At 37.3% G+C, this 27,223-nt stretch overlaps 1 protein-coding gene across 6 annotated transcripts in view; it reads left to right on the top strand.

Annotated features, from left to right (window-relative positions):
* Window positions 1-27,223, top strand: part of LOC147171791 (CUB and sushi domain-containing protein 3-like) — a 499,351-nt gene that overhangs the window by 239,152 nt on the left and 232,976 nt on the right. For all 6 annotated transcript variants that reach the window (XR_015095358.1, XM_086078287.1, XM_086078288.1 and 3 more), the window contains exons 29-31: window positions 2,529-2,716; window positions 3,410-3,604; window positions 5,811-5,927. Coding sequence is in view for 5 of the 6 variants with exons in the window: in XM_086078287.1 (XP_085934413.1) it covers window positions 2,529-2,716; window positions 3,410-3,604; window positions 5,811-5,927 (500 nt within the window). In the remaining variant the exon portion in view is untranslated. The remainder of the gene's footprint in view (window positions 1-2,528; window positions 2,717-3,409; window positions 3,605-5,810; window positions 5,928-27,223) is intronic.

Raw genomic sequence — 27,223 nt, 5'->3', positions numbered from 1 at the left:
CTTTAAAATAATTTTCTCCTTTAGTACCTTGGATGAAGGAGAAAAGGAGGACTTGTTATTTGTTCTTTATTTACAGTATATTAGGGCTGTGCAATTTATCGAAATTCAATTACAATTTCAATTATTACACTCGACAATTACAAAATCAGCATAATCGTAAAAAAAAAAAAATATTACATTTTTTTCAGTAGTTTAAATTGATACATTTGCACCTTTTAAAATGTTTTAAAAATAACATATGTAATATGTTTTACGTTTGAACATTTTCTTGTTTTGTACCAAAAAATTGTTCTACTGCAGAGTGCACATGCTGCACTCCAAACTTCAGGTTTTTGCCAACATAAATAAATAAATATATATTATTACAAATATATAGAGGTGGGCGTGTCAATGAATTTTGAGCGTCCAGGAGCGCGTGCGTTGGCACAGCTAAATTTGCATATGACACTGCAACGTGACGTTGTTGTTTTGGGTGTACGTCACTGGACATGTGCTCTTTGCGCATGCGAGTCGCATCACGGGCGCGTTGCTTTCACATTAGACATTTGTTTTTATAATGTGAACAGTACATAAAAACATGGGATTTAACAAAAAATCTGAATTGGGCATCATACCCTGCAGTGTGAATGTAGCCACTGTCTAAAATTCCAAACATTTTAAAAATTAACAGGCAAGAACAAATCTAAGTAAAATTCAGGTTATTATAATTGTGAAGAAGTAAGAGTTATTGTGCATTTTAGACATGGTTTCAATTTAAGTGCAGTTTGTTGTGTCAAATGGAGAGCACAGATTGGCTATTTAGCTAGAAAATGCAAATCACTCCTTCGAGCGAGCTTTGCTGGCCGATGACGTCACGTCAACAGCATTGCACCTCATTAGATAAAATAAAAGTGATGTGCTCATTTATTAGTTGAATTTGTTAATTGAATTCACGTGGAACCTTTGTCTCCATGTAGTAAAGATAATGACAATTAACTGAACTTTGATTTGTGTTTTGATATATTTTTGTAATGAAATAGAAAAAAGGTCACTCAGGCACGGAAGAAAAGTATCAACTGATTTGCATTTCCTTTCAAGCACAGCCAATCACGGCGATTTTCACCAACACAATTTGCATAAAAAGCTAAATGATAAAAAAAAAAAAATCTTAATACTTAACCATTTTAATCAAAATCACTGCTTTTTTAACTTTAAGTTTGTTCCAGAGTGCACCATGAATGTTTTGAGCAAGATTGTGTCCATTCAATGAATTTCACTTAATACAACCCTGACTGTGGACCGCACTACAAACAATTATTCTTTTACACTATGGTACAATACAGGTTGTGATAATTTGCAACGTGATTGTATATATCATGATTGCCAACACCATACATGTGTTTCTGGCTTGTGCACTCTGCAAAAGTATTTATGTCTATGTTGAATAATCGTGATTTCAATTATTGCCAAAATAATCGTGATTATTATTTTTTCCATAATTGAGCATTCCTATAGTATATGATTCAGTAGCTCAAATAACAGAGCCTTCTCAAAACATGAAACTGAAGGCAGTTCTTAGTCAATGCACCACAGCACAGGTTGCTCCCAGGAATTGCTTGTTCTCTGTGACGGAACCAGCTGTAACATCACTGAGCAAAGTTGGCCATGTCTGCACAATCATGCACTTGGGTTTGAGTCCAGGTGTGTTGGTAGATAGCGAAAAAGCTAAATTGGAGGGAGTAATGCCTTAAAGCAGATATTCCTGTCGCTTTCCCCAAATGCTGTCAAAATAAAAAAAATCAGATTAGTGTTGTATATTGCAGGAAGAAGTGTGATATGAGTGCAACTCATTTACTATGCTGCATGATACTCAGAAGTTTTCCATTATTAATTACAATTTAGGCGTGTAGCAGCAAGTCTGGCAGGCTAAGATGAGCCTGAGGGCAGTCCTACGCTTCACTGTTGAGTATTTTTTCATGAAGGACTCAAGCATTGGTACTGCAGTGGTGTAATGTTTTATTTCTATTTGATTTAGTCTTTCAAAAATAAACATCAAAGTTGGCACATTGCTGCTTTGCAACCTGGGATTGCCAATTGAAAGAATTGAGGCATCATTTGGAATTGTAGTTGCCTCCATTCAACTGAAATGCAATTATCTCTAAGCTATTTACATTTTTGTCATAAAGTATGCTCATTAGTTTGAAAATAGAAGCAATGATCTCTTTCTCACTGTGGCGAGTGATTTGATATACAAAGCAACAATATGAAATGATCTTTTCACACTGCATTTCCACCGCCATCTGGGAAGAGTTTGTGCCACATTGTCACAACAATTTAATATCTCCCCACCTCATCTGCGAGTTATTCTTTTTTGTTTATTTATTTATGTATTCATTTATTAATTTTGACATCTTTTGTCTGAAGAAATAAAGCAAAGTGTATGACTCACTCCTCACTTTATAGCAGCACATACTGGAGCACTGTGTTAAATTGGAGATAAGACTTTGCAAAATAACATTTTGAACTGATTTTGTCTGAATCTCTTGCAGCTTCAGTATTGAGCCCAACTATGATTTCTTGTACATCTATGATGGGCCAGACAGCAGCACTCATCTGATTGGCAGTTTCCAGGATAGTAAACTTCCTGAGAAGATAGAGAGCTCTTCCAACTTCATGTACTTGGCATTTCGAAGTGACGGCTCTGTGAGCTATACTGGCTTTCATTTAGAGTACAAAGGTACTGTGCCGATGTGGGCTTCTTTCCACATGCTGTATTTATCTGTATTTAGTCTCATGCATCTTTATACATGTGATTCAGTACATCTTTGAGTTTGGCTACGTTGCATTCAGTATACTATATACAGGTTTTTTTTCCTGATTGCAGTTCATCAGCTTTTATCATCCGTATTTACAAGCCTTGATGTATGCTTCTTCAACAATTTAGTTTAATGAAGAAAAAAAAAACGTGGAAATTTGCGACTTTATAAAGTGGCAAATTTGCGACCTTATAAAGTGGCAAATTTGCGAGAAAAAATCTCTAAATGTACAAGTAAATATAAATTTTAACAAATTTACTTAAATGCATGATTCTGAGGGTGTGGACCTTCGCAAAGCGAGACGTGTTTGTCGCTGGCAGTACCCAACGTTTCAAAATGCAAATGCTTAACATGAAAATCTGCCACTTTATAAATTCGCAAATTTATGAGGTTTTTTTCTCGCTTGTTTGCCACTTAATAAAGTCGCAAATTTGCGAGTTCTTTTTCTTGGAATATTGCCCCTGCCCTCTAAAAAATATTTATTTTTACGTGGCCCTAAAACGTCGTCGTACCTTGTGATGCATACCAGTAATCTGTGCTAGAATCTTTTTGTGTTTATAGCCTGTGTATGGCACAGCAGTCTTCTTCTGAATGTTGTCTTTTTTGATTGGCAGCAAAACTGCGGGAGGCCTGTTTTGATCCAGGGAATGTGATGAATGGCACGAAAATGGGGACTGACTACAAGCTGGGATCAATGGTTACCTTTAATTGTGAGGCCGGATACCTACTGCAAGGCTATTCTACTCTGACATGTGTCATGGGCAACAGCAAGAGACCAGAATGGGATCGAAGCAAGCCAAGTTGTCAAGGTGAGAAGCAAAGCTGCCGGGTGGATATGTGATGCTTTGTGATGCAATGACTTCTGTATGATAAATAAGTTCAAACGCATATTCAACAGAAACCATTGAGACCACCACACATGAGGATTGTGCACCATTGTCAAATGAAAACTAAATATTCTCTAGCTGAAACACAACACTAATTGTTTTGGTTGAGAAAAGTAGCAGGTGTGTGTAGAGCTGATAAAATATATAATAACTATATACAAATTTGCATTGATGGGAAACTAAACTACTTCATTTTGATTGAATAGTTTAGTTTGTGATGTAGTAATCAAATCAATGAAACATAATTATTGAACTTCTGAGATAACCACCTGTAGCCTAGCCTTTTTCAGTCACGTTATTTATTTATTTGTTTACTTACTTACTGGTATTTATTCATTTGTTTTCCACACATTTAATCTGTCTTGCCTGAATTAGAATTCCACTCACTGGATGGTAGGTATGACAAGCTAGCCTTGACTTTTACAGTTCCTGAACTACGTTATATGTTACCTGAATTTATTTAAAATTAAAAAAATGGTGGGGTGGGGGGGGGGGGGTGTACTTTCAAATATATGCTAAATTAAGTGTTATTTTCTGTTTAGCACATAAAATAGTTATACGTTTAGGTTTGATAATACTTAGCTCCAACTAGAATCTAATCGGAACCAATTGCAAAAGAAAAGGCACCTGTTCCCATCTCAGGTCTGAACATTATTTTATTAATAAAACAAAGCTTTTTCATGAAAAACAACTTTTCTCACCACTTGTGAAATTCACAAAAGCAATTATACGGTTATCATTTAAAAAAAAATGTGTGTTGAAAGCCATCAAGATACCCTTACTTGTGTTGCATAGGTAGCAGCAAATGCTGTGTTCATTTTTCATTCTACAGAAAAATAATCAACAGAAATTGTTTCTAACTCAACATGTTATTTGGGAAATGCTTCTCTCTCTCTCTCTCTCGCCCCTCCTCTCTCTCTCTCTCATATATATATATATATATATATATATATATATATATAATTAAAGACACAAGAACAATTTAAAAAGAAAAAAAAAGTATTTAATTACTTTTTTTTTTGGGTCTTTTGACTTGGAAAAAGTACCGAAAAGTATTGAACTACATGCTGGTACCAGAACCAATACCAAAATGTTGGTATTGTGACAACACTATAATTGACCCTTTTATTTGCAGCTGCCTCTCTCAATTTGATAATGTTATACAGCATCAGCCCATAGCTAAATGAACAAATACTGTTTCTGCAAGATTCTTTTGAGTTGTTGGTGAAGCTGCTTGTCCCTTTATGTCTTGCTTGATGGTTATCTTTTTAGAATTATTTTATTTTAAGTCAATCTGTCTTTTGTTTAACTCTGTACTTATTCATGCCAGAAATGTGTATTTGAAGTTTCCTCACACAAAGTTTGCAGAATTCAGTGTGACATCTCATAGTTTGTTATCTATGGTGCTGTAAGGCCCTTGCATGCGTAGGACACTTCAGACTGCAAGTGCTTGAAAGGGACATATCAATGTTAAGAAGGTCCCTGTCACAAACACTTGGTTCAATCACCATGTCCTGGAAAGGTCATTGAATGTCAGCTCAATAGAAGAGTGGATACTGAAAATTTTCTTTTTCCCCCTTCTTTTTCCAGATTATATCATTACTGATCTCAAGGAATTTACTTACTTTATTTAAAAATATAGTTCTAGCATCATCAGAAATATTTTTCCAAAAGTAAAGGCTGTTTTAACAATTTACCATGGCTGCAAGACCCAATGGTTAATATATGTACAGGCACAATTGTGTGTTTGTTGATGAATTACCGTTTGATGTATTTGGAAGACAGAATCACTTTCCAGGCTTGTTTTATTTTTCTTTGGATTTTAAACATGTAAACATAAATCAGACCTGCTTATCTTGTCTATTTAGAGCTCATAGTGACTTATAAAAAAGTCCCAAAAGTGTCTCTCAAATGACAAATTATTTTGGCATCCCAGTGCCATGTTGTATATACAGTATGTCAGCAGGTAAAAATCCAGTGGTAACTTCTCATCCAATTTTGTGATACAAATGCTTGTGTGTGCACTTGCTGATAGCACAGTATTGCTTTATTTCCCTAGGTGGTGGAAGCGACTTTTTTTTCACATTCGTTAACTGTATCTCTTTTGCTTCTCTTCCTGTCACCGCAGCTCCCTGTGGTGGTCACTTCACCGGTTCAGAGGGCACTGTGCTGTCCCCAAACTACCCACATAATTACACCACAGGACAGATCTGTGTGTATGACATCTTTGTCCCGGGGGACTTTGGTAAGCCTTTTAAGCAATATTTCCAATGAGTTGAGTTAGACAACTATTTACTTACTGCCTACAGCCCATTTGTTGGGTTGGTGTATTTTACTTTACAAATATTGAATACAATGCAAGGGCTCAGTGAATATGTGGTTTATGTGGATGGATAGTCAATGTTGAGGAATATGAACAGTGTGGGAACAAATGAGGCTCCCTCTGAAAGATGGTCAGTCTTACAATTAATTTCTTTGTAGTGCATCTATTTTATGGCAAGGTGAGTTTATCTATATAGCACAGTTCATCCACAAAGGGAATTTACTGTGCTGTACATAAAGCATAAACATCCATAAAAAATAAAAAATAAAGCATATAGCATATAGACATATTAGAACTGCAGTAGATAATTAAAGTACACATCATAATAAAATTAAATATCCTGAACTTTAGAAATGATTAAAGAAAACATCAGCACATTATAACTTACAGTTCAATAAACTAGAGTTGAAAAGTTGTAATATTCAGTCATATTACGTAAATAATTTATTTTGGATTAAAAAAAAAACATTGTGTGTATTACAGTTCTGCTAAACAAGCCAGCCTAAACAATATACAGGATATTGTTAACTACTTTTGTTTGTGTATTTGAACTAGATAACCCATGGGTTATCACGTAAAGTGGGGGGGTTAACACGGCACGGCACGCTACTGCACCGCACGGAATGACATGGCCTCCATTTTATTACCATTACAACTGCCGAGATGGGGGTGGGATCATTTGAGCTGTCCAAGCTTGCACACATGTAGTGTGTGTGGCTCTAGTCTACCATAACATTTTACAAGTGGCAAGTCCAGGGTTAGTTTTGATTTTGTTTTGTTTTTTTAAATTTAGTTAGTTTTAATTAGTTTTCAGGGTGGTTCTGTTAGTTTTTAGTAGTTTTAGCTATTTAAAAAAATGCTTAGTTTTAGTTAGTTTCAGTAATAGTTTTAATTAAAAGCTGAGCCATTGGAGCCTGAAGTCAAGCATGAAAATGTGTCACCTGAAGGTGCTTTTATATTGGCTGCTGCTAGATAACGTCACTTCTGTGTGACACACGTTCTTCCTTCCTTATTACGATTAATATTGAAATATAACTACTTAAAATCACCCTTAAAATTATCCCCAAAGCATGCATTAAATGATTTACCAAAAACTAAAACGAAGGACATTTTCGCTATAATCATAGTTTTTGTTAGTTTTGTAAACATAAAATGTAGCTTCAGTTAATTTTCGTTTCTTAAAAATTTCTGTCATTCAAATGAATGGGAACACACGACCACGCAAGCTGTGTGCACTCACGACTTTTTTTATAACCACAATCATTACAAATCCATCCACAAGTACCTATTAAATTGTAAATATAGTTCAGCGCTGTTGTAAAATATTATTATATTTATTGTACATACTGTATTTTTATGACTTTGGTGAAGACTAGCGGGCACCTCTTGCCTCGCTTGCGTTAAATAAGGAAATGGGCGTGTGCCACGGCGATGCTTGTTGCGTTGCTGCCTGTGCGCGACCTAAAGTGTCCGAAGAATTCAGATGCACAATCAAGCGACGGGATCGATGATAGGATGTTGCCCTTGTTGTTGTTTTTTTGTTTTTTAAAAGGTCGCGTGTTGTCATGCGATCTACCAATACTCGATCGCGAACATTGACAACCCCTGGTCTAAATCATTCCGGTTGAGTGAGCATCAATGTTCACTACTTTTCAGAGTGCATTGTGGGTAATTTTGAGTGCACTATATTTTCGTTCCCCGTTCCATTCGGATTAATAGCAATAGCCAGATTAATAACTGTGATTCACTCAAGGAAGTTCTCCACAATATTAATCTGGGATTGCTCTATTTGCTTAGTATACTTCGAGCTGATTGGACGATGCGTAATCTTGTGCACGTCTACCTAATTTTTGTTTTGACAAAACGCAGCAATGGATGAAAATGTCATTCTCGTCATAGGAAAAAAAAAACACACAAACATCTTTACCAGTTAAGAATGCACGAAGCACCTCTCGCTGTCCAACATTTAACAAGGAAAGGGTGAGTAAATTCTGCAAGAACAGAATTAATTGCAGCGTCCATTCGTCCATGTTTGTTTTGTTTGTGTACAGTCTTAGCGCTTTCTGTGTTGGTCACAGCTGCATATCTCGGTCCCAAACAAAGAAAGAATAAAACAAATATTAGGAAAAGCATTAATAACAGCTGTATAACAATAACAGCTGTAATAAAACCATCAGACATCATATTGATGACAACTGAAATGAGCATTAGGTAGTGGTTGTGCATGCCTCTTTGAACAAAGGATAAGCAGCTTTGTGTTTGTGAGCACAAGTGAAGAAAAGCCTTTCTTATACACATAGGTGCTCGGAAAAGGAAGGAGAAAGCTTTGGTGAATATAGGTTAGTTAACACGTGCGTTCCATGGTTGTGTGGAGCTTACTGGCTCTGGCGATCAGGAGGTTTCCACAATAGCTTCCTGGGCTTTGACTGTGCTTGTAACACAACAAAACTCAACAGTGGACCTGTGTGTGTTTCATTATAACCTTTTCATGAAAGAAAATTGGACCGGTTGGTCCTTATGTGCCGTGTGTTTTATTACGAGACGGCATTTAAGATGAGATGGTTTCAACACTTGGTCACAAATCACACACTGCAGATTAGACTCTTACTCTTTGCTCCAAATCGAACCACATTTCAAACAGTAAAGTTATATTTTCTGAATAGATTGCTTGTCGCTTGCTGCTGCTAGAAGGCGTGTTACGGCTAACAATAGCCAGTTTTGTTATTTGTGCTTGGGTACAGTGATGTGTTCGCTTATCATGCTTTAATCACCCTCCTGAGACTTTGCAGATTGAAACCTTGGAAAAAGTTTGTTTGATCTCCTCATCGTTTCATTTTACGTTTAAATCTCTTGCACCCACACTACTATAAAGTGTCAAATTAATGCTATGTTCACACCAAACGCGAGGGGAGCGTTTTACCTCACTTTACTCCCTAGCGTTTCAGCGCTGGAGTTATACCGGACACAGCTGCTTCATTCGCGCACACCGGAGAGGGTGAGGCGTGTCGCTTGATGTACAACAACTGTACAGCACTTTAGCAGGTCGAGAAAAGAGAGCACCACCGAGTACTTCCACTTCTTTCCTGGGACTACAGCCGAGCCATTATTTTCTCCTCCAGTGCCTTTCTTTAAGGTGCGCCCCTCAAGCGCTTCCACTTCTGTAGTGGCAATCAGACGGTTATTAGTGGTTGTGCTAAATAGTTTGGGGTAATGCTAAACACTATTGCTACCTTACTGTTCAACAGCTAGTAAATAAATACACTTACCATTGTATGCCACTTCCATGCTCGCCATTCCGTCCCGGCTGGCCGTGTTGTAGTGCTCCTGGTGACAACAGGCAGAATGCTGTGTGACGTAGTCCGTACCCGAAGCCGATTGGCTGCCGTGTGAAGAAAGTTCAATTATTTTAACTTTGGCAAATGTGCGGATTTTTGGTGCAAATGTGCGGATTTTCACCATATCCGCGCTGCCCCACAGCCCCCACACGCATTCACGCCCAACTGCAATGCAATCACACCGCCAGAAACGCTCCCCTCCGGCGTTTAGTGTGAACATAGCATTATATTTTCAAATGTTATGCACGGCTACCTTGAAGCACTTATTTTTTTTCTTTCTATTGTGTAAGACAGCAAAATAAATTGTAATACCTGGTTCATTTTCTGCACTTTGACAAATGTATCTATAGCCTGAAGCCACACCCACTTTCTTGAAAGACAGAAAGTGGGTCTTGAAAGGCTCCCATTGACTGTTTAGCTCGGTTCAAAACGAACCGTGCAATCAAATTTGTTTATTTGCTGTGACATATTCTTTGTGAGCAACATCACTCTCGACGACGGAAGTACATTCAAAATGGCATGCGGGAGAGACGATAGTTTGTTTCCTTCAGCATTAAACTCATTAAAAACCCCAGCACCTTACGGGATTGGAAACATTTATTTAAAAAGAAGACGTGTGTCAAGACTTATATATGAATGGACTAACAATGACGCTTACTCGCCGTCACCGGCGGCCATCTTACGTTGTCACTTGCAGACATTTCTCTGCGGCATTTGTTGTCTGTCAAACAAATCATGTGAGTGACGTGCTGCTGTTGCCACTTAATTTCATTGGACAAACCAAAGGAGCAACAAATCAACCTCTCTTTCTCCCATTTTTCTCTCTTTTTTTTTATTCATTCGGCTTCTTGATGGCATTTCTGATGGAATGTGCTAGCGTGTGAACAAGAGGAGCAAGGACCTAGAGATAAACCCTAAAGCCCTTTTTTACACTGCACTCGCCCAGTGTTGTGCAATTATAGCACCCGGTTGCCTGTGTGCCCATATTTGGAAGTGCTAATGGGGCAGCCTACCAGGAAATAACCATGGAGACTTTTGCCACTACCTTAGATAGTAGACCACAGCTCGAAAAAATGCATCTTTCATTTTAGCGAAAGAAAGCCCTGACTTTGTTCACTTTAACTCTTTGACTGCCAAACATTTTCAGAAAAGAGGATATGTGGGTGCCAGCTGATTTAAGCATTTTGACTGATCTTTCAAGGTCCACAGAAAAGCTCATCTTTCATCCGAAAAAAAAAGTTAGTTTCCACCTTATTCCGTTCTTCAGTAATCAACAATAGAAAATAGGTTAGTTTCACCCAAATGCGATGTTTTGGACCAAAATACGGAGAAATCAAGCTTTTTGTGAAACAATATTATTTCATGCACTCTAGTGAATTTGACACCTTTTTTTTTTCCATGAATGATGCCACAATCACCTAAACAGTGCTTTACTTCTGTAAAACACCAACAATGAAAAAGTGTTTTTTGATAGCAAAATACGTTTATTTACATTCAACAGTGTAACAATTTGACAAAACAATTTGTCATACTATTTACAATTGTGTGGATGTTTCAACTACACAGTTTTTCTTTTTGTGAGGTATATTGTGTAAAACTCCCCTGCGTGCAAGGGGACGCAGCAGGATTTGCACCACAGATTAGTTTCACTGCGATTGCCCCTTCGCGTGCACTTTCTTGCCGGCCTTTTTTTCTGGGGAATAGCAGGTATATACTGCAGTGTGTGTTTGGCCATGTTGTCATCAAGTCTACTCTCAGGATCATGATACGGTGACCTGGTGTTACGTCTGGCTTCCTCATGTCCTTCAGTTCCTATACCGGGTGGTAAGAGATGTTCTGATCCATCTTATCCACTCCATTCATGGTGGCATCGTAGTCCAGAACCAGTGTCTTCTCCGTGATCAGACTGTACCCACTCCTCCAATGAATATTCATTGGACTCGGGGTACTCTTCATCGTACGATTGAACGTCCGCCTGTGCAGAAGTGCTCGTTTTCCGCCGTTAGCATCGCTAGCCGGTGAGGCTTTCCGACGTGATCGAAGCCGCCGCGTCAACGCTTCCAACTTCGGCGTCAACGCTTCCAACTTCGGCGTCAACCTCGGAGTCACCATCATCATCATCAATGTGCTCTTTAGCATTGGTCGATGCTTTCCGTCTTTGAAAAAAATGCTCAAGCGTGAGCTGCTTGCAACCGGTCGCCATTTTCGCTTCCTCAGCCATTCTCCCCTCAACACTCTAGCTCCGCCTCACGTCTTCTACTGACGCCTACCCGATCTTGTCCAAAGAGAGTCATCGCTGCCATGTAGTGCCCAAAAATAGTCATTATACTAACTCGACCTGCTTGATACTTTCAGCACAGCTTGCCAAGGCTTTCCTCCACCCGTTTCCCCCCAAAAAAACAAACAACATAGTGAACGTCTTTTAACATCTTTGGCGGCGCTCATTTGGATTTTACTAAACGTTATTAAACGTTTTTGGTGGTCAAAGAGTTAAGAAGGATGATGATGATGAGAAGACAACTAGCAGAGAAGGGGATTGTTGCAACCATTACTAATTGCTCGGTGGTTACTTGGAGAGTTTAATCTTGTTCATGATCCACACAATATTACTTGGAGGTATATTTCAGGCTGAGCAGGGTGCAGTGTCTTCTTAAGCACATGATTCATCTCTAGTGTTGCCCAAGCTTGGGACCACTGAGACACCACATTTATTATGACATCTTCCTTCATTGTCCTCATGACATTATTTGTAAATAAGTCAAAATAGCACAAAATCACTCTGCCAGTCCCTCTCCTATTGGAGGCACTTGCCTGACGTCACGGCGATGGCGCTATGAAGGAATTAAGTAGTCTGAGGCAAGACACCCTGAGGCAAAGACTAGTACACCCCAAATACCCTATATTCAGAAAAGCAGTCTGGTGTATGCAGTCAAGCTCAGTGTGGATACACATATACATATAATATTGGGGAAAACAAGCAACCACTTAAGGAGCGCGTGGTGCAATATTGGGCTAACTCTTCGATCAGCTGTCAGGTGCCTGCACTTCAAAGAGAAGCAGCACCCTTTGAACAACAAAAATGTACCTATTCATGACACAGAGAAGATAATGTAGATGTTTAGAAAGAGGTGTGAGAGAGGCCATCTACCTGAAGGTGGAAATACCATCTTTACACTGAACAGAGAAGTTGGCTTATGTGTCTTATACTGTACAATGCCACGCTTTCGTCTGTCCAAACGAGACGCAAAGATTTTGATTCCAACAAGTCCCCAGTGACTGTAGAGGCAGCTCCACTATATTTTTACAACTGAATGACATATTAATGATGGAGTTTCCACCCAACAACTTGTAAACCCTCAAAATACGAACCTGTCGTCCCCGACCGGAAATGGCGCATGTTTTTCAAATCACCATAACTCCTGGACCGTTTGCCATCTTAATGACTGTTTAGAATAAAATGACCTGGATGAATGAGAATGTCCACAAACAAACAAGTTGCATTTGTTTTTTGTAATGAATGAAACTACATAAAATGTTGGATTTAACAAAAAATCCCAATTGAGTGAAATGATCTGAGGGAACTTCTGCCGGTCCTTTTTATCTTTAAAGATTCGCTACATTAACAGTAACTGTCAGAAGACTATATATTCTCAGTTGAACTATATGCTGGAAAAATCAAGTACTGAGTATGGAGCCCTTTTCTGCCAGATACGGAACAAGGTCTCGAGTCCATCCCAAACGGTTGCTTGTTCTTATATAACTGGATTCAACTAGTTTGAGTGCCAAAGATAAGGAAGGCAAAGCAAGGACAAAGGACACAGCTCAACGGCCTAGTTGAAGTAACCTATCTAATTGTGTGCCAAAGGCCTAATATAATATGGGCAGCATGTCCTTTTGTGTGAATGTAACAAAATGCAAGCTCACTGGATCCTTTCAAGCTTTGTCCTCACTTTCATGGCCGCTGAAGAGGCACTGCGGCCAGGCAGCCTTCTTGCAGAAGCCAATGGCCAGCTACCACAGCAGCGGAACTTTGCCTCTTGACTCACTTCTCTGTTACAAGGCATCACCTCCACTCATTTCAGCGGGCTGTCCGCCGTGCATGCTTGCATCATCACAACATCCTGTTTCGGCTGTGTTGTTTCAGTCACAAAAGTCTGTCGGCCGAAAACTGAAGTTTTTGGTGACAGCATTTTAGGTGCATCTCTAGATTTAAGCCTGCATTACGCTGTAGCTACGATTTTATCCATCTCAGACAAAATATTCAAAATAGGAGAAAAAAAAAGTTGAAAAACAATGGTCGCAGTGAGGCAGGGGCAAAGATTAAATATTTACTCGCCGTGCTATCAAAGACGACTTGTGACGTATCAATGTGTCTGATATTTAGAAAACTCATCTCACAGTGTGTCTGTTGCTACTGCTACAATCATTGACAGACAAACATATTCTGCAGTCATATAGCTAGCTAAAAGTAACATTAACTGTGTATGTACATTCATTAAAAACATGACTCACCTTCAATTCTGTTTGTTGCAGTGGCATTCCAAATTAACCCATTTGTCCCAGCCACAAATTTGACCACATACTTGTCTTCCTCTTATTTATCTTCTTTTCGATACACATGAACACCATAAGCACTACATTTCTTCTCCCCAAACCTAACAACCAGATGATTTTTATTTTATTTTATCTTATAAGACTGCAAACATTATATAATGTGGCACGTGTTTTAAATCCTGAAATTCAAAGTGATTAATGATCCTTGCCCTGTTGTATTTTTAATGCCAACAAAATAATCTGATTTTTCCCTTTATTCAAATTAAGGCAATTGAACTAAAGTTCTATTCTATTTAATAAACTTGGTAATAGTGCAGAACTTGTATTATATATTATAATATTGGAGATTGAAAATTGTATTTAACGCCAAGAGAGGTGCTCACGACTAATGCACAATAGAAATAACTGGTAGACTGATGCTGATAGAGGTTGTTCATTATATCTTGAACTAACTTACTGCTGCAATGAACCAGATATGTACATTTTACAGCCACAGTTGATCTGGAATAGAGCATCCAAATCAGAACTATAAAATGTGATTCCAGGTAATAATGAGCCTAACATTCCTGAACCAGTGTTACATATAAAAAAAAGACTAGTATTTTTTTTTAAACTTCCTCGTTCTGACTGATACCAAAAGGTGTGTTGTCAATGTGTGAAATATTGTATTAATATATGTGATCTGAGTTATTGATGTACTGTACATGTACTAGTAGTTACATTTTGCTGTTGCACAAGTCAATAGGACAGGAGTGAATAAAAATCAAAAGCATTTTCTTGCGAGGGAAATTCCATTCCATTGGCCAAGAAAGCCATTACCACGTGTTATTTCAAACTCTGACATGTTGTGAATGTTACACACGCTTGATGGAATATGGCTATGCATTTTTAATCATAAATATCAGTAATTTTTTTATTGTGTTTCTGTATTCCACCCAAGTTGTCATGTTTTGTGTCAAAATTATTCAACCTTCTCTGCAGTAACACGGCTTAGCATGTTTAACATTATTTTTTGTATCTTGTTTATCTTCACATCAAATAAGAACTTGTAAAAAAACACATTTAATTACATTGTTATCTTGTGTAATATACCAACAAATATCTTTTTTGTGATTTCCTCACTGACAAAATTATTCAACCCCTTAACAATCACCGTTCTTTACAATGTTTTTTTTGTTTTTAATCAGATATTAACAACACCTGTAGATTTCAACAGATTCATGACGATCAAAAATTAAGCAAATTCAAAAGGAATGTGATACTCTTCCTCCTTCCAGACAGTTAATGGCGTCTTTGCAAAGTGAAGTCCAGGGAATGGTCAAAGAAGTCAAGAGACAAGGTCATTTCTCTTCGTCAGCAAGATACAAATATAAAAAGATAGCAAATATATTAAACATTTAAAGAGAAACAACTGGAAGCATAAGTGGCAAGTTTAAAGCTAAAACGCACAGTGGAAACGCTACTCAGGCAAGGCAGAAAGAGGATGATAACAGTGATGTTGCTCGTATCTTTTATCTCTTTAATGTAAAACTGAAACAAACTAACATACAATACAGCGCAACAGTACAGCACTGAAAATGTCTGATTAACATTGTTTTCTAACTAAATTAGCATACACCAATCACAAAATGTAAAAGAAATAATATAACAAACAAGGTACGCTAACATATTTATTAGCTTGGTTAGCAAACTCAAGTTTGATAGCGTAAGAGGTTAACGGATGCTAACATCTTCAATGACTCGTTCTTACACATTTTTACCAACATTTTAATTCCTAAAAACATTCGACTTGATTTATTAGCTCTTTATAGCTTACAGAAAAGTATGCAATTGAACACAACTAGTCCCTTACAGCCTTACGTGGGCCAACGCTCCACCGAGTACGTGTTGTTCTTCAGGAGTGTAATTGAAAATTGACATAAACTGTGGGTCAGACCTAATACACATTTTACCAATAAGGGGTCCAAAAAGTCAACATAAGTCACACCAAATACAACATAAAAAAACTATAACATTACATATAAAGTAAAGTGCACCTTTTGTGAACCAAAAGCGAGGGAACAGTCTCCAGCGTGTGCAAGGTACCACAATTTTAATTATCTATCAGGAGATCTTGGGTGTAAATGTGATATTCTGTGATAAAGCTGAAGATTGGGTGATGTTGGAAACCTTCCAACAGGAAGCATACCTCCAAATCTACTGTAGCTTGGTTGCAGACAAGTGCTGGAAGATTCTGAAGTGGCCAACGCCATCACCCAACTTAATGAGAATACAGAATCCCTGATGGGACGTAAAGAAGACAGTTGCAGCACACAAGCCCAATAATGACAAAGAACTGGAGGCCATGAGGAATGGGCAAAGATACCTGTAGATGGCTGCAAGAACTTTGTTTCAAGCTATATTTCACATTTGAAAATATTTTATCCCCAAAGCGTGTTGCACTACTTACTAAGTACGGATGTGACTAAGGGGGGGAATAATTTTGTAATGAGGAAATCACAAAAACAAAATTTATTGGTATGCATTATTACAACAAAACAAATATTGCTGTAATTTAAGTTCCAAATGTTCGTTTTAAAAGTCCTTGTTTTATCAAATTTTAAATAAGATAAAAAAAAAAAATTATGTCCAATTTGCTAAAACACAACTGCAGTGGGGGTTGAATCATTTTAAACACAACTGTAGTTACCTGCAAACCTGCATCATAGACATAAATGATATGTACGAAGTGTCCGCAATTGAGTTTAAACTTAGAACTCCGTTTCACCTCAGTAGATTTTAAAGTTATAACATGAAACATGTAAGTACTAGCTCCAATCTGTAATAAAAAAATTAAAATAAAAAAAAGAATCAGGTTAGCAAAAGCTTTCCATTCACAACTGAGCCAGCATTCCTTGACACTCAGAACTCCTGACTTGTCGTTGCTTTGCACCATTCCAAAGCCATTAAGGTACAGTGTGCATCTGTCTTGCCCTTAAATGTTTAATTATGGTTTGAAATTATACTTGCAGTCACATTTCAAACAATAACTCTGCTTCTTTTTTGAAATGCTGAATTATTCATGGCACTCAATCTTTGCTTAAGGCACTGCTTGTAACCATACATGCATACACGTACACTGGCCCAAAGCAATTCACTCTTCTCTGCACCAAGTTCAGCTTCCGCTGTTTCACTTTTTTGAGGTTACATACATCAACCCAGACGCGTATTTAACCCATTTTTGGTGGGTTTATTGTATATATATATATATCCATCCATCCATCCATCCATCATCTACCGCTTATCCGGCCGGGGCAGCAGCTTTAGCAGGGAAGCATCTGTGATGTTCACTTGAGAAAAATATCGTGCATGGAGCCACCTCAGTCACTTGTAGCATTGCATACGGACGATATCACGTCTTAGTTGAATATGATCTCTGTGATGGAAGATATGGGCATTTGAAAGTTATTATATAATCATCTTTGTTTTCATTTAAATGCAGGTGGCAGCAATGTACATTCAGGGCCAGACCTTGGGTTGAGGTTACACAAAACAATAGGTTTAAACAATCAGGATTTTTTTTTTTTGCTGATCACCGATCAGTGAACCCGTCGGTGTTATGTGTTCATTTTCAGGCTTTTTTATGTTTTTATGTGTTTCATCAAAGAAAAAGCATTTGAAAAAAAAGGACCTGACATTTCACCAGGATTGTTAAAAAATGTAGAAGTTCAAAATGGCGCCATGCTGCAACTTATAATTATTGCAAACAGGAGGGAGAGATTCACTCACTCACTCATTGACTCCCGTTATAAATCAGTTGTTTTATATGCTGTAAACCTGATGTGTTATAATGCATTTTCCGTGATTACTGATGCAATCGCTTCTTTGACGAGTCATAAACATGAAAATAGAGGAATTTGTGTGTTGAGTGTTAACACCCAAAATCCACTAGGTGGCGCCAAAGGCTAATACATGAATTTGCTTTTGCAAAGCCCACTGCAGATTGGTCAAAATGAATGTGATAAAAACGGTTGGCATTACAAAAAAGTTTGTTGTTGATGTGTCTGAGCTTACTTTCAGTCTATTTGGGCATGCATATTTGCAGGTGTGCACAAGGAAATACAAAGGCACTGTCCACAAATGCAAAAAAAAATCACTTGTTTATTGTTATTGTTTGAGTTGGGGGGGGGGGGGTTGATGAACACGACGGGGAGGCAGAGGATGATGAAAATGACGGCGATCAGGGCATAGAAATTAGTGAGTGGCTCAAAAAATAAAAAACTATTATGGTCTCCTACTCACGAAGTGGCCACATATTATTTCCCCCCTCCCATTCCTAACCCCGGGGCAACCCTCTACGCAGTAGTCAGAATCAGCAGCCCTGAAACCGCGTTAGATTTATTTTCCAACGAGGGCATCATACAGCGAACCATAAGAAAAGCTTCAAGCGGCTTGAGGAACTAGGCAAGGCTCTAATTTGGCCTGAAATTTTGAAACGGGAAGCAAAGCCTTCTGCCGAAGGCTTGGTGGAGCAGGTGGAGCATGCAGAGCAGCGTGCTGGACCCCCGTCTAAGCACAAATAATGTGGCCTTTGCACAAAGCCACTTTGGGCTTCAAACTTTTGCGCAAAATGTGGAACTTACATTTGCAAAAAACACATCAAGACCCATTGCATGAAATGTTAAATGAAAAAAAAATAGTTCTGGTGTTTAGTTAGTAGTAGTTCTGTTTCAGTAACTGGTGTTTCATGTTCATGAATTCTGCATATTTTTTCTAAAGTGTTACTCATAAATTGTCATCAAGATCAGTTATTGTGACTTTGACCTTCTTGTTCTAAAGAAAAAAAATATCTTGTTACGACTTATTGACTTATTCAAGGATCTAATTATGTCATATGAAATATTTTACTTTGATTTATATCTATCCATAATATATATATACAGCATAGTTAGTTTTGCTGTTAGCATAATACTGCTATTATTGTCCATTGGGGCATTAAAAAAAATAAAAAATATGTATAGATAGATCTGATGCCACTGAACACTTTGAGCAGTTGAAAGTGAAAAAAAGTATTCATGAATGACTAAGTTATCACACTCCAAAGGAAAAGCCTGATTTGGGACAAAATTACAAGAATTGTATGCTATTCAGAAAAATGCCATTGTGTAAAAACTGGGCATGCATAAAAAAAATCTATTATGACTTATGGACTTGTTTGAGCCTCTAACTATGTCAAATGAAATATTCAAATTAGACTTTTTTTTTTAAATATATATTATTATATATTATATTATATTATATGTATATATATATATACATCATAGTTAGTATTGCTATTAGCATAATACTGTTATTATTGTCCATAGGGGGCATTAAAAAATAAAAATAAAAACTATATATGTATAGATAGGTCTGATGCCAGTGAACATTTTGAGTGGTTGAAAGTGAAAAAAATATTCATAAATGACTAAGTTATCACACTTCAAAGGAAAAGCCTGATTTGGGACAAAATTACAAGAATTTTGTGCTATTCAGAAAACTGCCATTGTTTAAAAACTGGGCATGCATAAAAAATATATATTGTTATGACTTATGGACTCATTCAAGCCTCTAACTATGTCATATAAAATATTCGAAGTAGAATTTTATTATTTATATATATATATATATATATATATACACAGCATAGTTAATTTTGCTGTTAGCACAATACTGCTATTATTGTCCATAGGGGCCATAAAAAAACTATATATGTATAGATAGGTCTGATGCCAGTGAACATTTTGAGCGGTTGAAAGTGAAAAAAATATTCACAAATGACGGTTATCACACTTAAAAGGAAAAGTCTGATTTTGGAAAAAAATTACAAGAATTTAATCAAAACAAAATAACGGGCACGGGTTAAAAAAAAGAAGAAGCGATAATCGATCACTGATCCAATCATAAGATGGAGCATTAGGACCCATTTAAATAACTTAATCACTGTATTTTGTTTTCATTCAAAATAGTACTTTACGCAATCTGGATTTTTGAGGTCTATTAACGATCAGCCTGTTTGAATAAAAAAACAATACAATTTGATCAGAAGATGGTAGAAATACAGTACAGACCGAAAGTTTGGACACACTTTCTTATTTAATGCATTTGCTTTATTCTCATGACTGGTTACTTTGTAGATTCTCACTGAAGGCATCAAAACTATGTATGAACTGATGTGGCGTTATGACCTTAACAACAACAAAAAAGGTGAAATAACTGAAAACATGTTTTATATTATAGATTCTTAAAAATAGCCATCCTTTGCTCTGGTTACTTTTTTTGCATACTCTTGTCATTCTTACCTCTGGGAACTCTTTAAAGACGGTTGGAAAACCCTTTCAGGTGACTACCTTTTGAAGCTCATCGAGAGAATGCCAAGAATGTGCGAAAAAGTAATCAGAGAAAAAGGTGGCTATTTATTTATCTATTTATTTTAGTACTTTCAATTTTTTTTTTTAAGTACATAACTTCATTCTTTATTCTTTATTAGGATCCTCATTAGCTTCCACAAATTGGTCACTAGTCTTCCTGGGGTCCTCAAATAATTCAACAAAAACATACAGAGTTTAAAATTACTCTATGCAGTAAAAATAAAAATACTAAAGAAAAACAATATTAAACAGATTAAGTTGAAACAGACCAACAATACACAATTTGAAAGGTCACAAAAATAAAATAAAATAGATATTGCAGATGCATACGTTAATACAAGCAGTTACATTGATTCCCAAATTGTAAGGAATAAACTAGTTCATCTGTAATGTGTATTATTATAACTTTTTTAAAGATGACTTGCTGCTGACGTTTCTTGCATTAAATGGGAGTCCATTCCAAGCCAAGGAAGCACGATAATGAACAGTTCTCATCAATACGTTTTTTTGTGGATTGGGCTCTATCAAGTCATCCATACCTACTTGCCAGGTGTTATGTCCATGGCAAACTCCTGAAAATTCTATCTGTTCACGAAAAAAATGGGGTGTTCCATTCCATATTACATTGTACATAAACAACAACAGACAATATTTTAGTTTGTATTCCACTGTTAACCATAATAATTGTTTATGGATATTAACTCTTTGACCGCCAAAAACATTTAATAACGTTTAGTAAAATCCAAATGAGTGCCGCCAAAGACGTTAAAAGACGTTCACTATGTTTTTTTTTTGTGGAAACGGGTGGAGGAAAGATGTAAGTATCAAGCAGATCGAGTTAGTATAATGACTATTTTTGGGCACTAGATGGCAGCGATGACTCTCTTTGGACAAGATCGGGTAGGGGTCAGTAGAAGACATGAGGCAGAGCTAAAGTGTTGAGGGGAGAATTTGGTAGTTGTGTTGTGTTTCCATAGTCCAAACACAACATTTTCTGTGGACCTTGAAAGATCAGTTAAAATGCTTAAATCAGCTGGCACCCACATGTCCTCTTTTCTGAAAATGCTTGGCAGTCAAAGAGTTAATGACGTTATCCCGGAAAGAACAGTTAAGAACTAATCGGGCTTCTCTATTCTGTACAATTTGTTAAAGATCTTTTGCAGAAGCACTTGACCAAATAACAGGACAATATTCCAAATGTGACAAAACAAGTGATCGAACGACAGTATGTAAAATTGTGGGTGAAACACATTCTGAGCATTTTCTTGAAATTGCAATGCTCTTGCCCATCTTAGAAACAATATGATCAAACTGATCAGACCAACACAGTAAATTATCTATTTTCACACCCAGCAATTTGACCTTGGACACCTGTTCTTCTTGTATCCCATCAACATGCAAATTGAGTACAGTGGCTTTAGCAACAGCATACCTGCTACCAAATACAATAGATTTTGTTTTGGCAGTATTTAATACCAGCCGGTTCATTCTCACCCATTTGATAACATTTTTCAACTCAGCCTGAAGTTTCTCTTTCAGTACAACTGAGGATGTTGACGTACAGAACAAAGTTGAATCATCAGCATACATTATTAACTCAGCAATATTAACAGCGCAGGGTAAATCATTTATTAAAATTGAAAATAAAAATGGTCCTTAACTACTTCCCTGAGGGACTCCACAATAAATGTTTCTACTTGAATAACTTCCATTAAAACATACTCTCTGTGTTCTGCCATGCAGATAACTCTTAATCCAAGACAGAGATGAAGAAAAAACACAACATTTTAGTTTAGCTATGAGAATTCTATGATCAATGACATCGAAAGCAGCAGTAAAATCCAAGAGTACAGCTCCAATAACTTATTTTCTATCCATAGCTTTTAACCATTTGTAAGTCATGTGCACTAATGCTGTGCTGGTAGAGTGCCCATCTATATGCGTGCTGTGCATTTGTAAATAATACATTTCCACTTAAGTAGTTAAATATTTGATTGTACATAATTTTCTCCAGCGTTTTTACTAAACACAGGAAGTAAATTAATTGGTCTACATTTGGAACCAGTGAGACCGGTTTTACTGTCTTTTGGAAGGGGTATAATTTTGGACACGTTCCATTGCTCCGGACAGACTCCACTTAGTATGCTGCTATTAAAAATATGACATATTATAAAAACCTTTGCATCTAAGTTATCAATACCAGGGGATGTATTATCCGAAAGGGAGCACAACATTTTCTCCACAGCATCTTGATTAACTGTATTAAATAAGAACACGTTTTTTCACTAATAACGTTGTTTATTGTATTCCATGTGAAATTGTCATCATATAATTGCATGCTGGCTCTCAAACTGTCAACCTTGTCAATAAAAAAGTTGTTAAAATAATTGGCAATTTCCCCTGGCTTGGTAATAACCTGACCAGCACATTCAATAAAGAGTTGTTGTTTGTTAGATTTTCTACACATAATTTCATTCTAAGTTTTCCATAGTTTTTTGCTATTGTTTACAGAGTTGTGGATTTTTTGTTTAAAATAGCATTTCTTTTTTACGTGATTTAACTTGGTGACTTTATTCCTTACCTTGCGAGTAAATGCCGTCCGAGTTGCACCCTGATTTAAGTGCCACAGCCTTAGCTCTGTCACTTTGAGGAATCAAAAACCTCAACTCATCATCAATCCATAATGCACCATTTCCCTTCAAAGTCCTCTTTTTAAGTGGAGCATGCTAATTTACCAGCTTCACAAATCTATCCATGAACATTTTCAGTACAGTATTTACATCGTTTTGTTGATATAGATCCGACCACTTACTCTCTAACATTACTAACAAATAGGTCAGCATTAAATTGTTTATATGACCTCCGAAAAACTATCCTAACCCCAGACTTGGGCTTTTTTTTTTTTTTTTGTCAAAGTGATCAAATTGTGATCACTACATCCCACAACCACTGATAAAGCTGGAGTGCACATCTCATGTATGTTAGTAAAAATGTGATCGGGTTGATTTTTTCCTGCCACCAATAGTTGAAATGCGTGTGGGTTGACTCACGACCTGGGTAAGATTACATGCACTAGCCACAGACGTTTACTTCTTCCATAATGGAAAGTCTATATTAAGGTAACCAAGAAAAAAAATATCCTTACTTTTAACCACACTGTTACCACTGTACTGTACTGTAACCACACAGCCGGTTAAAGTTAACAGAGTTTTGAACAACAAGATAACAGTGCCGTTAACGTTAACGGTCGGTTAAATCTACTAAGACATAACCAAGTTTTGAACAACCGGGCCCAGATCTTCTTTTACCATATCAACCCTTGCGGACCCTCAGGTCCTCCGGCATTGGCCTTTTAACAATACAATGTTCCCTCGTTTTCCGCTGGGGTTATGTTCCAAAAATCAATGAAATCCGCAAAGTAGTTCACTTTGTGTTTTACATTTATTATAAATGTTTTAAGGCTCGAAAACCCCTCACCACAGACTTTATACACTTCTCATCGAGGCTTTTACATTTTCTCACATTTCTCTCGTTTAAACATTCTCAATGTTTAAACCTTCATATTTTTTTTTATAAAATAGGTACATTAATGTAAAAAAAAAAAATGCATGTAAAATTGCACACAAAAAAAAAAAGGCGAGGGGGGCTGTCACCAACAGTCCTCCGTGATAGTATTTCTTCAGTTTGCTCTGTGCTCAGCCGTGCCTCTGCAGCCATGCTTTATACATTAATGAGTACTCATGTAGATGAGGTGCTCCAATGTAATCATCATTAACCAGGTCAGTAACGGATCTGGGCATTCTATCAATGACGGAATGTGCATTTTAATGACGAATGGTGTATGACAAATGACGGAAGCATTGACAGACACCCATTTCACTGAAGAATGACGGATTGATGATTGCAATGTGGTTCAGCTTGAAATATTGAACTGTTGACTGTAAAATGTTAAATTTCGCCCAAAAATTAGACTTATACTTTGGAGCGACATGTTTATTTTTTTTTACTTTTTCATGATGCATTTTTTGGACTGGTGCAACTTATACTCCAAGTCCGGGCCGACTAAAGTCCGAAAGATACGGTACACATTTTTTAACTCTTTGACTGCCATTAACATTAAATAACATTTAGTAAAAACCTACGGAGGGGCGCCAAAGACGTTAAAAGACGTTCACTATGTGTTTTTTTTTGGAAACGGGTGGAGGAAAGCCTTGGCCAGCTGTGCTGAAAGTATCAAGCAGATCTAGTTAGTATAATGACTCGTTTTGGCTCCTAGATGGCAGCGATGACTCTCTTTAGACAAGATTGGGTGGGCGTCAGTAGAAGACGTTAGGCGGAGCTAGAATGTTGAGGGGACAATGGCTGATGAAGCAACAATGGCGACCGGTTGCAAGCAGCTCATGCTTGAGCATTTTTTTCAAAGACGGAAAGCATCGACCAATACTAAAAAGCACATTGATGTCGACGATGATGATGATGACGACTCCGAGCTTGACGCCGAAGTTGGAAGCGTTGACGCCGCCGTTATGATCACGTAGTAAAGCCTCACCGGCTAGCGATGCTAACGCTGGAAAACGCGGAGCACAACCGACCGAGCACTTCTGCACAAGCGGACATTCGATCGGACGATGGAGAGTAGTCGAAAAGCATCGACCAATGCACATTGATGATGATGATGATGGTGACTCCCGAGGTTGACGCCGAAGTTGGAAGCGTTGACGCGCGACGATGGTCACGTCATAAAGCCTCACCGGCTAGCGATGCTAACGCCGGAAAACGCGGAGCACAACCGAGCACTTCTGCACAAGCGGACATTCGATCGGACGATGGAGAGTACCCCGAGTCCAATGCATATTCATCGGAGGAGTGGGTACAGTCTGATCACGGAGAAGACACTGGTTCTGGACTACGATGCCACCATGAATGGATTGGATAAGATGGATCAGAACATCTACCACCCGGTATAGGAACTGAAGGACATGAGGAAGCCAGACGTAACACCACCGTAACGTAACCGTAGCATGATCCTGATAATAGACTTGATGGCAACACACACTGCAGTATATACTTGCTATTCCCCGGAAAAAACGGCCGGCAAGAAAGTGTAGCGTCTGCACGCGAAGAGGCAATCGCAGTGAAACTAATCTGTTGTGCAAATCCTGTTGCGTCTCCTTGCACGCAGGGGAGTGTTACACAAAAAGAAAAACTGTTGTTGAAACATCCACATAATTGTAAATAGTACCACAGTTGCACACATTTGTAAATAGTTTGCCAAATTGTTGTCAAATTGTTACACTGTTGAATGTAAATAAACGTATTTTGCTATCAAAAAACACTTTTTCATTGTTGGTGGTAGTGTTTTATAGAAGTAAAGCACTATTTAGGTGTTTGTGGCATCATTCATGGACAAAAAGAAGTGTAAAATTCACTAGAGTGCATGAAATAATATCGTTTCACTAAAAGCTTGATTTCTCCGTATTTTGGTCCAAAACAAGTGCATTTGGGTGAAACTAACCATTTTCTATTGTTGATTACTGAAGAACGGAATAAGGTAGAAACAAACTTTTTTCTGATGAAAGATGAGAGTTCAATCTTTCATTTGTAGTATGTGTGTTTCCATAGTCCAAACAGAACATTTTCTGTGGACCTTGAAAGATCAGTCAAAATGCTTAAATCGGCTGGCATTCACAGCATCCCTTTTGTGAAAACGTCTGGCAGTCAAAGAGTTAATGGCAAAATTTGGCTGTTGCTGCTTTAAATCAATTGCACTTTGTTGTCCAGAAATTAAAGTATGTGTATGTGATGACAATGCATGAACTGCAAGAATCCTAATATATTAGCATATTTATTTCTTCAGTGCTCCATCAGCCACATTTTTAGTTATCCGGATCGAAGGTGTTCTGTCCTGTCATGTTGAATAAATTAACTGAACCATAAATAAGTCGATTACAATTTAGTATAGATTAAAAAAACATTTTATATATATATATATATATATATATATATATATATATATATGTATATATATTTAAAAAATCCCTTTTTTCTTTTCTGTTATTTTGCCAGTGACTAATACAGTGCACGGTAGCGCTCATCCACAAAGGAAGAGTAAACTTTGCTGAAGACTGATGCCAAATGGGCTGTGTACAGCTTGTGCCAAGATGACAGGTGCCTCTTTCCATAATTCATTGCCAGAAGGACAAACACATGCTTCTATTTACTTTACCTTTGGGCTGTTGCCCTCTGCCTTGCCCCTTTCTTCAACATCTTATCTGTGCTGCAGTATATACTTTTTTTTACGTCAAGTTAGATACCACTAATGCATCAGCTGTAGGTTAGTGGAGAGCAGCAAATCATTTTGCCATTAAAATAGTTTTTGCATGACACTAACAACATATGTTTCCAAAGCCTTTAATGTACAGTGTGACCTCTTTTGCTGAAAAAGGAAACTTAAGCCCACTCAACCCAGAAAAAAAACCCAATGCTTGTTATAGTGTTTGTGTCTGAATTTACCTCATTTTAATGCACACTATTTTCATGAATATTTTGTATTGGTTTGTAGAGCTCAAGTTGAAAGATATCAAATGGATATCAGTATATTCAAGCTGTCAGATCCCATTTATCATGCACTATACAGCAGCATCCATTTTAGGCTATTGTGATTTCTTCCCCCGAGAGAGCATTTGAGTGTTGTTACCTTAACTCCCTGATTTGCTAAGCTTTATGTACAAGAATAGCAAATTCCGTTCCTTTATGTCTCTCGTTAGGTGTATTTAAAGTGTTGTAAATAAATAAATACATAATCTGGGGGGGAAATTTGACTGAAGTTTGACTAAATCCCGTAGTTTAGCTGAAAATATATCACAATTTGACCTCCTTAGATTTAATTTAAGGAGCTGAAATGAATGAGAAAGAATTATATGTTTATGTGCAAACTAAA

This window comes from Leptonotus elevatus, chromosome 6 (genome assembly GCF_054856555.1).
Source record: "Leptonotus elevatus isolate MCC_2025b chromosome 6, RoL_Lele_1.0, whole genome shotgun sequence".
Classification (NCBI taxonomy): domain Eukaryota; kingdom Metazoa; phylum Chordata; class Actinopteri; order Syngnathiformes; family Syngnathidae; genus Leptonotus; species Leptonotus elevatus.
Note: the sequence above shows the minus strand (reverse complement) of the source record. Positions and strands in the feature narration are given on the sequence as shown.